The 13,369-nt window shown below is 39.2% G+C and overlaps 1 protein-coding gene across 1 annotated transcript in view; it reads right to left on the bottom strand.

Annotated features, from left to right (window-relative positions):
- Nucleotides 1–2,233: 2,233 nt before the first annotated feature.
- Nucleotides 2,234–13,369, bottom strand: part of c26h3orf70 (chromosome 26 C3orf70 homolog) — a 29,833-nt gene continuing 18,697 nt past the window's right edge. Inside the window, exon 2 of the mRNA XM_053615570.1 lies at nt 2,234–4,791. Within this exon, the coding sequence (XP_053471545.1) occupies nt 4,163–4,791 (629 nt within the window). The 3' untranslated portion in view covers nt 2,234–4,162. The remainder of the gene's footprint in view (nt 4,792–13,369) is intronic.

The following is a 13,369-nucleotide window of genomic DNA, read 5'->3' as shown; positions in this document are numbered from 1 at the left end:
TCTGCTAATCCTTGGATTTGAACTTGGCATTTTCTGATTGTTAGAAGAGAAACCCTGATAGGCTGTGCTTCCAATTTACAAACAGAAATTTCAAAAATACATTTTTTTAAAGTCATTTAGAGGGCTTTTAGCTTGTGTAGTTCGGTTCATTCAATCATCATTTTCTTTCACATAGTCTGCATGATTGTCGTGGTGAAATGCAATCCTGTCCAACAGCAAATGGCAGAAATATTTCATCTATGATTTGTTAAAAAGCTAATGAGGTGGAGAAAATAAATGGTTTTGGCATTGTTATATATCCATGGAGATGGCCCATGTAAAGTAGTTGAGGAATCATGAAAACAAGAATGAGTGAGATTCCTCTGTCGATAGCTATGGGCTGCGTTCGTGTTTATAACGTTCCCTTTTCCGCCTCACGAGGCATCTGTCTCCTTGACAACCTGGAATGCTCCATGTCCTCATGAGTAAATAGAGACAGAAGAAAATACAGGAGTGTGAGGCTTAACATCTGTCTTAGTATGGATCCTTATTGCTGTAGGGCTTAGAGCTGTGTACAGAGCAGGCAGAATGAAAATCCTCTCACACATGGAGATTAACGGTTATATAACATACCACAACACTTGACACACAATATTATAAATGTGAACCCGTCTGAATATTGACAATATTCCTGCATTCCATTTGAGAGGAGGTTGTTTGAGAAGCATGCTATGGAGATAAACTATGGAGATATATTGCTTTTTATCACTGAATTTTTCATTCTCGCTTGTACAGCACAGCTACCATGTGTATGAAAAGTGTCTTTGGCTTGGAGTTGGTATGAAATACTTCAAAGGTATGACTGCCGTAGCATCTTGTCACAATCTGCAGAAGGTATGTTTTAAATAGAGCCTTGTGTGTGTCTGTGTGTGTGTCGTATTATAAGTGTATCTGTCATATATCTCCACCACAGTTTAGTACAATATCAATACAGTGCCGTGTAATTATTGAAAATATCACTTCACATTGCTCAGCGCGTAATATCCTGCTCTCATCTATTTAGTACTGACTCCAGAGTGCCAGGATTTTGCTCAAAAGGGTGATTTGGTACACGATATGTGACACAGGCTATTAACGTTGGGATGGGCTAATGATATTAAAATGTATTCCATGGCAACAGCAGGGGCTGTCCTCTTTTTCGAAGTTCGAAATCGCTCTAAGTTTCCATCTGGTTGTCTGCTGACTATGCTAAATGACAATTTCACACAAGCCATTTCTACATTAGCAGGTTGGCTTTTATTATTCTGGCAATCTGTAACATCCTTTCCTGATGATACAACCAGTATGGCCGTCGTCATTCAGAGATAAATAGACATCAATGTAAGATAATTTTTGGCATCCACATGAGATTACCTGCTGTTAACAAATGTCTTAAAGTGAATTCTAGCTTCAGAACTAAAGCTGGGGCTGATTTCTTTCTACCCCAGGCTGTAGGTTGATGCAAACTATCAGTGACATGTCAGGTGATTACACAGAGTGAAAGGCCTCTAGAGTCGATGTCTATTGGGGATAATATTTCAAAGTCTGCTTCGCTGACACATCCATAACACGTCATGATAAATACAGTGGCAGGTGTAAAGAATGTGAACGAGGCAGATTATTTACTTTATCATGCTTTTTCCCCCCAAAATGCTATTGGAGGACAAAGTAAAAGTTGATAGATTGAGCACATTTTCCAGTTCAAATTCCAGCACTGCCAAGTTGCCACTGCTTGCCCTTGAGCAAGGCCCTTAAACTGCTCAGATGTATAAATGTAAATTGTAATGTCCTTTAACTTCTGTATGTCACTCTGGATAAGGACCTCTGCCAAATTCCATAAACATAAATGAATGGCGCAGTCTATCTGTCTTTTAAGTGTGTGTGTGTGTGTGTGTGTGTGTGTGTGTGTGTGTGTGTGTGTGTGTGTGTAATAACCCCACACCATTCTTTTTATTTTATTATCCTCTATCTGGTGTATAACTGAAGGTCATTTTTATCAGAAAAAGATCTCTGTGGAACCTCCACTGCCATTGATTAGACCGTGTGATATAATGCATTAATAGTTTCACTGTCGAGCTATTGGTAGATATTAGATTTTAGCTCTCCCATCACTGCATACAATAGTGTAAATGGAATAATTTGAACATAAGCAACACCAGCAACACTATTTTTGGATTTGTGGAAGAGAAAAAAATACGACCTAAAAAACAGCAACTGATATAAGAAAGGGGTTTATTTAAAGGCGAGATAAACATTTGTGTATCTACAGTACATGTTTATAGCTACAGTATTATTTCCCTGATAGAAAACTGCAGAGATACAGGGACACCCATTTATTTAATCCACCAGCAGGAGAGGTAATCATACAAATAATTGAGTGTGGGGTTCCTCAAGGCTCCATGACAGGTCCATTAGGTTTTCTACTTAAGCAGCTTCAAAATGGACTCTTCTACTCAGGCAGTGACAAAGTTCTGTGCTTATAAACAGAGACGCTATTATCACAGTCTGGAGCCATCAGGAGACACAGACAGGAGTGGACTGTCAACAGAAGTTTAGTGTCCACTCCGGGGAGGACAGCGACAGTGATCCTTAACAGTCTCTTTCTTAATGCAGTTGCACAACTGTTTCGAATGTGATTTAAATACATTTATAATCCCACAGCAGGGCTTTCTGAACCCAAAATGAAAGTACTGTACAGTTACTTAATGCATGTATAATGCAGGGAAAGGGATGGCTAGGTCACTTTGTCCTGGGCATCATTTTAATCTCATTTACATCTGAGTCTAGCTAAATCATCACGATTATATTAGACTGTAGCAATTTCATGCACTTGCATTAATAATCAGTAGTTGTCGGCTGGGCTGCAGTGATTTTTAATGCATGGTATTAAATTCTGTTGGCTCGTAGCTCTCAGGTCCATGTAGGCTGTGCTTTTACGTGTGGGCTGCCAGCTTCAAAGCACTCTAAAATGCGTCTCTAAAGATGACCTCTGTAAATATGACCTCTGCCCACGGTAGTATAAAATAGATAATCACTTCCATCCAAAGACAGTAGAGTTAGTTCATCATGTGCTTAGGTCATACATCACTGGTTATTAAATAGGCTGTTAGTATTTTGTTGGGGAAAAAAGGAGCACTGCCAATAAATATCCTTGTAGAAATAACTGTTGCTCTCTGAACTAGAGCTCTGATTTGGTTTCAGTGATGACAGCAGCGTGGTAGCTTTCATACTGCTACACAAATGGATCAAAGTATCCACGCTGTGCTTTAAGAAGGACATAACTCACCATCTCACCCCTTGAAGTTCTGCTGATAATCAGCTCTTTGAAACTACCCCTAGATCTATATCATTAAATGATTGTCAAGACATTGGAATTCATTCTGCTAAATCTTCTTAAAGCTTCAGGGCTCTTCACCGTTGTGGAAGGAAGAATTGAAAGGAAGATGTAAGCTGATACTCTGTGGAGACTTCAGAATATGTGGTCTTTCTTCACGTCGTGTCCTTACAGTCTTCCCAACTCATATATGATTTAGTCACACTTCAAATGGTGCCTGCTTAAAAGAGACTGAAGAGCCTCTCACCCTGTTCTGCCCTTCTCTCTCAATTTCTTCCAATCCTTTCTCTCTTCTACAGAAGATAACATTTCATAGTCTCACTCTATTGCCTCCTTTTATTGCCTATCATATTCTCCTCCATTCATTTGTGATGTATTGAATATTCAGGTCCTTGGAGAGAGAATATCCATACAAGGTTATTCCTGTAGATTAAGCACGAGTTCCTTCTTGTTTACTAAGGAAACTTGTGCTTGTGTATGTATCACAATTCATTTTAAACTCGCTCTTTTATCCTGTGCAGAAAACCTGGGCAACAGCTTCATTTGGCCAAACGTGGTACTACATACATGCATGAATGTATTTTTGAAATCTACTGTGTATAATCCATAGCAGGGTCACCATGCAAAGAGGAGACTCGTGTATAAAGGACATGAAGGGTGTAGGAGCTGACTGTGAGGAGAACCAATGAGAAAGTTTCCATGTAATTATCACCATGTAACCAGGTGGCCAACCAACTTGCATCCTCAAGTTGAAGACTGGTAATGCATGTGTTGTCAAAAAAACATTTAAACACAATTTGTCTTGATGTGTTAGACAGTCGTCTCAATATTCTCAATTATCTCCACAGTCGACTTGGATGGCGAGAGCAGAGTGCATTCATCCTGCTCCCAGAGGCTCCCAGGACTGGAGTTGCCATCTGTGCTCAATTCATCGTCCTCCTCCTCATCGTCCTCCTCATCATCCTCACAGGAGTCATCCTCGCACGACTCCACGTAGTGAAGACCCAAGGCGTTGATCCCAGAGTCCTCTGAGCTGGATGGTGAGGAACAGTGGTCCATTTTGGGACCCTTTTGGCCTTGTGTGTTTGGAGTTTGGGCTACTTGGGATGGCTGATTTTGAGCGTGCTGACTGGGCGGCTGGGCTGGTGAGGCCGGCGCCCTCTCTCGAGGAACAGGCACTGCTGCTGGAGGCCTCTGAACGTAGCACATCTTGCCGTTGATCCGTTTTACAATGTAGTCGTCGACAAAAAGGTCAGAGATGATGCAGAATCTGGGGGACTCTGGGCAGGGTGGAGCTCTGAATTTGGGGGCGGTCCTGAGGAGACGCTCGGTCAGTGAGATTGACAGGTTTATGGTGTCGGTGTTATCTGAGGGCGAGGCAGGGACTGGTGTTGTGGGCAGCTGGCACACACTGGTCATAGGCTGGTAGACATATTTACCTACAGAGAGAGAGAGAGAGAGAGAGAGAGAGAAACAGTAGGATCAGAATATTATACTGGGATGAATTATAAAATATTAACATACAAAATGCCCTTTAATAGACATCAGAATGTGAGCAAGGTGCTGGAGCAAAAAAGCCTGCAGCAGAAAAAAAAATGCATACACAGTAGAGTCAAAAAGCCTTCAGAAGGCTCCCAAGTGGTACAACGCTCTAAGCATTCATCATAATGTCAAGAGTTCAGATCCCAAGAATGTGACATGTTCAAGAGAGCGTAATTGGCTGTGCTTTCTGGGTAGGAATAATAGCATTGCTCTCCCAACACTACCCAATTTTGGGTGTCTGTCAGCTCATGTATACAAAGTAAAGTAGCAGTAAGTGCTCTCCTCCAAGCGTGTTAAGCCATCTTATAACTTCACATGAGCAGAAAAGAAAAGATAGTGTGTCTGGCTTTATGAGTCTTCAAAGAAGCCAATTCTACCTTCTAAGTTGGTTATACAACAGGGAGAACTAGCTAGTGGGTGGGAAATTAGTACGACTATACAGTATTTAGAGAACTTCAGTTAAAAATATAATTAGCACAGAGATAAGCACCAAGTAAATGGATACTAATTCCAATTAATATACATTGTCAAAAACTATGTCCTACTTCAGGGAGCGTGTGCTAAAAACAGAAAACGCACATCAGATTCAGGAACACATTCACATTCAGTAGCAAAGAAATTAGTATTCTTGGTTGTTAATCTGTATTTCTTATCTGTCTTTATGAAAATGTGTACACTACAGGACATTTTAGAAGTTCAGCAAATTCATAAAAGAATAACTTAGGGTTGTAATCCCAGCTCTGTGCATTCGCCATGTATTCATCTTTCCTTGTTTATCCACAGTGCATGAGTGCAAAAATAACCATTTTGAACTCAAGTGCCAATACTTCTGGCAAAAGTAGTGAACAAGTCCAGACATGTTCTGAATTTAAAAACCAGACATTCTTAGTGTAGCTGTGGTAACAGACCTCTAGAGAAGTCCTAATATAACATATACTAATAATTCACATGCCTGCTATGAACATAACTTGTGTCAATGTCTTTCATCATCCTCTAGTGAAGCAGAGAATTAAAACTAAAGGCACAGTGGTTTTATTGCATATACTGTATATCCGCTGTGTAGGACGTGAAAAGTATTCTGGATTTTCCACTTTCCTTTACTTTTACTTTTTGTACCAATAACAAGACACTACATGGAGAAACAATACGAGGGTTACTTTTGGCAGGTTTTCCTGCACGCATCACAAATTTAGCACAACAAACGGACCAAAAGCAATTCTCAGCCATTTTCAGATCTCTGTGATGCCAGAATATGAATGTGGCTACACAGCGTTTCCTGCAGGGAACAAACGGGCTGCTCACTTTAGAGCACTTGAGAAGGCGACAAAGCCGTTGCCAGGTGAAAAAAAATTATTTCTACACTTTGTTACTGCCCCCATTTACACACCCTGTATAATAAAAAAACAAAAAAGCCAAACACTGACAGTAATATTGATCATATTTTCTACAGAATGATACAAACATGTTTTCAAGCTTCCTCTAACAATAATTCTATGCTTGCTGACCATGAATGGCTAGCTTTGCTCATTTGATTATACGGCAATTGCTAATTATCTAATCAAGTTAGAATATCTAATCCTGTCAGAAAAAAAAGCTCACAGAGACCATTTAATGACACATTTAAAAAAATTAATTTATATGAATCAGTCTTTCTTTTACAACGTCCATTTTGACAATATGTGAAGTGATCCATAAACAGTGAAGCTACTCATTTGTAGCTAACATTAGCAATGTACGCTAAGCTGATCCTACATCTGTGCTGCTTCAATTGTCCACACGACAAACAACAATAAAAAAGAAAAGCCTTGTTATTCACAAAAGAATCTTTCTAGCATTATGCAGACTATGCTAGTCCTCCTTTGTGCATACCTAGCTAGTCCTCATTAGCTTCCACTGTTAGCTACATTTCTGAGGTAAACTCTGCACTTAAACATGAGAAAGCTTGACCTGGTTGAAAAGGATGATGTTTTCTGCCATAATACCTTAATACCCATTTCTATTAGCATTTTAAAATTTTTTTTAAACACTCTGGACTGCATATGGTCATTTGGCTCTCTGCAGTCATGCGGTACACAATTACACACTTACACGCACGCACACACGCGCACACACACTCACACACACACACACACCACTTCAGCTTTGCTGATAAAAATGCATGTTTTTGTGTATAGTATCGTTATCTAAACAACAATAGCTTTTACATGATTACAGCTCAGAGATATGACAGTGCTTTCTAATTCAGGGGAAGAAAATATGAGCTGCCTGTATGGCTTTCTAGCTAGGAACAAAATTAAAGAACAAAAAAAAAAAAAAACAATAATCTCCTCAAGCTTTTCTCTCTCGGTCTCCCACTTCTTCTCAGGCGAGGTTTTCTTCTTCAATAATCAACGATGCTGTTGATTCTAAAACCGTTTCTTCCTCGTGTGTAATCTCCGCAGCCTATTTTTGTCCCTGATCCCCAGAGAATAAGGGCATGAACAGCCAGATCTGCCTATTTGATTAACACCAGCTGTGGAAAGTCCATTGAGAATTTCCTTTTTTTCTTTAGAGAAAAGATAAACAAAGGGATATTTGCAAAGGAAGACCTGAGCTAGTGAGGTTCCTGTGCAGGATGAGAGGCTGTTCTGTATCATGCATTATATTGGCTTAATGCAGGGACAAAATTTCTGAGTCTTGTGCAAATTCAGTCTCTGCAGACTCCTTTCCCATCTTTTGAAAATGGAAACTTTTTAGTCCAGGCCTCTTGAGGATCCCCCCCTGCTGTGATACCCCTACACAGTGAAACATGCTAATAGATATTAGCATATGAATAGGTTAGAAAGACGCTTCAGTTTGGGAAATTACATTTTTAAATAAATAAAATAAATAAGTAAATAAATAAATAGCAACAGTAATATCGGAAGACATTTTTACGATACATAATATGCCTGACCTTATTAAACAGAGTGCCAGAAAAACACTAGCGCAGCATTTTAGCAAGAAAGCAACAGGGTTTTAATGACATTTTTATAGCACCTCTATGGTAAGTTGGTAGGGATACATGACAGGGAGGTTAGAGGTTTTGTAGACTGTTCTGAAAAACCACTCAACCTATTCATCTGTTTAATATGCGATATCAATATGAACAGGATCCAACTGTATGTTTGCTAAAAGTCAGCCACCACATGCACATGCAGAATAGTGTGCAACACACATGCACACATACTCCACATATAAAATGAAAAAGAACAAATAAAGAAAAGTACAATAACGTGGAAGCTACAGTTAATAACAAACCTAATAAGAATAAAGAACAAGCTCATTTACAGGAGTCACACCTAGAAAACATTGAGGCTAGCTAGCTAAAAAATGGGAGCGTATCTATGTTCCCAGTGTCTTATGTTCCTCAGCTCTATATAGCACATAACAGGAACCTGAAAAACATGTTCCCAGCTCTGTATTTGCTTAATATGACACGGGTTATTGTGGGAACTTGTCGAAGGGGTTTCCTGTTCCCCAGCCCTGCCGTACGGTTCTCGGTATAATAGGCCTAGCCTTGAGGGAAGTAAACAAATGGTTGAAGAGGTCGTAGCTTCCTTAGGTGAAAACTAGCCTAGTATGTTTTTGAGTCTAACTCTCATGACATCATGACTTGTATCTAATTTAATCCTGTTTTTTTTGTTTCTTAAAATTAAGTTAATTAAGCTGAAATGTCAAAACACCCATGCAGTGATATTGTTACATTATGTGGCATATAAATCTGGGGAATATAGGACCCTGGGAACATAGGAATGACCCTGCTAAAATGTAGGACAGACACAGATGCAGTACTAATAGCTAGCTAGTTCTTAACCAGCTAAGCTAATTCACTTAGCTAGTTACTTACACTTCACCTATAACCAATTACCATTACCATAACCCATACCATTATTGGTATTCCCACCCCCAATTTATCACACTGTGTCAGTTCATATACGCTCCGGAAGGCACATAAAATTTTGAATGACCCAAACCATCCACTATATCAATATTTCAACCCCCTTCTTTCTGGCCGCAGGTATAGACTACCCATGTGCAGAAAGGCCAGCTATGGTAGGAGTTTTCTTCCTATGGCTATACGAGCGTTACACACATAGGTACTCAGCCATTGTGATGCCAGATGCATTTGTTGTATGATGATCCTGTTTTTCTTTTTGTCCCCTTCTCCCCTCTATGCCTGTGATTGTTTATGATGGTTTATATCTATGATGTTGTTATGTTTTTATTTTTCTACGCACCCACGGTGGAAACAAATTTCCTCTTGGAGGACCAATTCATTATCTATCTATCTATCTATCTATAACTTCTTTTCCTTTCCTGATCAGGTAACAACAATGTTCAAACCAGCTTCTATTCTAGAGGCTGGGTCTGACTGAAGATTGTGAACGACAATAAAAGAAAATGTTGTATGTTTTACTCTCCATTAAAAGCCCAGATGGTATGACAAGATTCAGTGTGCAGTTCCCCATCAAGATTCATATTCATGTAGCTGTGACATATTAAATAATCATGCTACATATCATGCAAGTTAAAAACACAAATGTACACCTACGCTTTTACTGTACGAACATATTTGTTGTGTGTCAGTACATCGGTTTAGTTATTCTAAAATATATTTATGAAAATATATAACAAAATGTAGTTTTAATATTATGGTGAAAGAACCGTTTAGGAAAAATGCTTCATAAAATGTTTTGCTTTTGGCACTGACTGTAATGATACTGGAAATGACTGGAATTTTGATATCAGGCCACCTTCGTCAACAGACCTGACTGGCAGTAACAGTGGTGTCATTTGGTGTCTTAACAGTTCCAATGATATATAAATGTAATATTCTCCAAAAAAAAAAATCGTATCGTGAATCGTGATATAACTTATCACCTTTTGTTTTTGGTTGTACTCCAACACTGAATTGAATTGAATTGGCTGACGAGTTGAATCACGAGCAGGCACATCTCCAAACTGTGTTGGCGTGTGACTGGAGTTGGGCCCCTGCATTAGCGCTAACATGGCTAACTTGTCACTGCATCAGATAAAAGCCACTTTCAGTGCATTGATAAGAGAGCAATTGGATTTACAGGCTGCTGAGTGCTGACTGCTGACTCCCCTTAAACCCCCTGCTGGGATGTTAACAAGAACATTCATAATGCACTCAGCCACTCAGCCATTCAAGGTCCTGAGCAGCTGATTTGTCTTTCCATTTTTTTTTTTTTTAAATTCTGGCCTTTTTTTAAACACACTAGATGATGATGAAAGCCTCTGACATGACCTCCTTCAGGTATATTAGTAGTAATTAGACCAAAATGTCTAGAGGGCCATCAGCATGTGACTGATCAGCTGCCTTAAGAACTCCTGGTACACTACTCTTGGATGTCCTGGAACAGTGAAGCTTAGTCAAGCTTATTTTTAAGGTGCACCATGAAAGCACCATAAAAAGGTGAGTAAGAGGTAAATGTACTGAACTGAAATTATAGTCTTGTGCTATTCTGTTTTTGAGTCCACTTTAAGACATATTGGTGCTGTCTATGTATGCATGTGTATGTACAAAACGTACACTCCAGTTACGTGCCCATGTTCTCTGGGTGTGCCTTGGAAAAAGGAAACAAGGCCAACCCATTTCCTGTGGCCTTTTTCCCAAATACACAGCCAGACTGAACAAAACTTAACCTCATTCGTGACTACAGGATACAAGAATGATTGAGTTTCTATTTGAGTTCATGACATAACAGCCAACTAATCAACACTGTGGTCAGAAATTGTGTAGAAATTGCAGGTGCTTGTACAATGAAATGTTTTTTTTTTTAATTAAGAAAAAAGAAACGTAAAATGAAAAGTGAAAAAAAAAAAACATTAACCACTCTTTCAGTTTGAGCAAATGTAAGAGTGGACTGTGCCAAGAAGCATTCTATGAGTGGCCGACACAGCCAATTTTATATCACGATATTTCCAAATTTTATTAGCATAAACTAATAACAGTATAAATCATGGCACAAAAGTGGAATTTTCTCAATTGCGTGGGTTTAAATTGGTATTGGTATCGATACTTTCATAGAGTATTCTCAAAAACAATAGACCTAGTCTGTGCAATTCTGAAGTTTCACCATTTGGACAGGAATGTGACACAGAGTTGACAGTGAAATCAAGCTAGTTAGCAACAAACAAGAATGTTTATTTTTTTTTAGGATTCTGTCTATATACAGTATGTTTATTAGGAAATGTATTAAAGAAAGGTTATGAGGGTGAATAAAGAATGGTGGTGAATAAGGGTGAAGACAGGGTGAATCTCTACTGTGAATAAGTGGGATTAATGCGGTGTTCTGAACCAGATCATTAACCATACTTTGAAACACCTTTCTAGATGCAATTCAATTCAATTTTATTTGTATAGCGCTTTTAACAATGGACATTGTCCCATTGTCCCAAAGTAGCTTTGCAGCAGAAATCTGGATATAAATTTCGATCCCAAATGAGGAAGACAGATATGGCAGTGGCAAGGAAAATCTCCCTGAGACAACATCAGGAAGAAACCTTGAAAGGAACCAGATTCATTTACATTTATTCATTTAGCAGACACTTTTATCAAAAGCAACTAACAAATGAGGATATACAAGCAAAATAAATATTCAAAGGGGAAACTTTCCCAGATAGTGAAATTCTGAATTATTAAAGATTATAGTTGTAGAAGAGAAAAGCCAAACACTACTAACTGTGTTGAAAGGTTCAGTATGAGTAGCATAATCGTTATGATTACAGCAGCACCAGTAGTTCTTAGGCACAAATCTACAGCATCTAGGCGAGATTGTTCACTGAAGAAAGAGTAAGACTTGGATATAAATGTTTTTTTTTGGAAGTGCAGATCTTTAGGGTATCCATTTGGGACCATCAAGAGCAGCAAAAGGACTAGCTAGCTAATTAGCTAACATGAAAGATTTTAGCCTGTGAGTTTCAGCCAGCTGCTTGTGTACCACATTGACAGTGTGAGCTAGCTAACCTGGGTAGTTAGCTAAATGCTTGAAATGGTTAAATCCCTATAAACACTTCTGTTTTCCTCTTTTTAAGTGATGGTTGTCAGTCACATCCTACAACAGACTCAAAACGTTAGGACTTATACAACCTGCCTTTGTATATTTATCAGTATACCAATCATTTCAAATCCATTCATATATAGAAGATTTCAATGAAAGCGAAAGGAAGTGATATTTTAAAGCACTAAAACAATAGCAGAGTAGTTCAAAGATGGCGAATGCGTGGGCCGGGCTGGATCTCTGACAAACAGCCTAAGCTGGTTTTAACAGCTCTGTTCCTTATTGACCCCAAACAAGGCTTTATTGAAGCAAGACAAAATGATTCCAGACGGATTATAACTGTAGGCCATGGATTATGATTGAGCAGAAGACGACACATGAATAAGCAAACTAGGAAGTCCCATTCCCATTATCTAGCCCACAGTTTTGAATCTACTCGTCACAGTTTCTAGTGTTGGCGACGGGGAATAGGTCTAGATGGAAATCATTCGGAGAGGAAGTGCAGCTGTGATTGTGCTGAGTTTGCTCATCTTCAGCATATTTTTGTGACTTGAATCAAATAAAAACTAAGGAAAGGATTGCGGGGGGGGGGGGGGGGGGTGAGTGAAGAATGTGTGTGTGTTGATATGTGTGTGGCTGTGATAACAGGAGGAGAGGAGTGACTGATTAGATGAGTGGAGTTCGAGATGAGCAGGAGGCAGGAGGCCATAGGGGTGTTGCGCTCCACTCCATTTCCTATCTCTCAATCTCTCTCTGTTGCTCTCACTTTCCATCATCTTCCTTCATTTGCTATCTCATGTCTTCCCTTTCTGCCCTTCATACCTTGCCCCTTAATATTCTCTCTTTTCTTCTTTCTCAGGATCTCTATTTCTCTATCACTCTCTCTCTCTCTCTCTCTCTCTCCAGCTCTCTTCTACTCGTTTATAATTACACACCGCACTGCTGATGTCTCAGGTCAGGTGTGCATGAGGAATTATGAGAGGCTGTAGAAAGGCCTGGTGTGGATCATTTGTCAAGATTAGAAAGACAAGGCCAAGCTCACTCCACACACCCAGCTCTCCTCACCTCAGATACACGCTTCTTAAAGGCATAGTTGATCCCGAATTTCAACATGATCTGACACTCGAGCCTTTTGAAAAGTCGCCAAAAATAAAGCTATGGTTAGATAGACCTTTCTAGACCTTATCTTAGAAAGTCACTGAACCAAAACCATCTACATTGCTTTGTTTGTTCAAATTTGTACAACTTTTTCATAAGACCAGGTTTCTATCATTTTCTACTTACCATTAACATACTGATCAGCCAGAATAAGTCTGATGTCTGAAGTTTACGTTATTATTTGAAGCTGCAAGTGCGACGCTTCAGAGGTAATTAATCAGTAATGGGGTAAACATGAATGCAAGCCAAAATCCTACAAATAATTGAAGCA

The sequence above is a fragment of the Ictalurus furcatus genome, chromosome 26, assembly GCF_023375685.1.
Source record: "Ictalurus furcatus strain D&B chromosome 26, Billie_1.0, whole genome shotgun sequence".
Classification (NCBI taxonomy): Eukaryota; Metazoa; Chordata; class Actinopteri; order Siluriformes; family Ictaluridae; genus Ictalurus; species Ictalurus furcatus.
The sequence above is the reverse complement of the archived record's forward strand: the minus strand, read 5'-3'. Positions and strand labels throughout refer to the sequence as shown.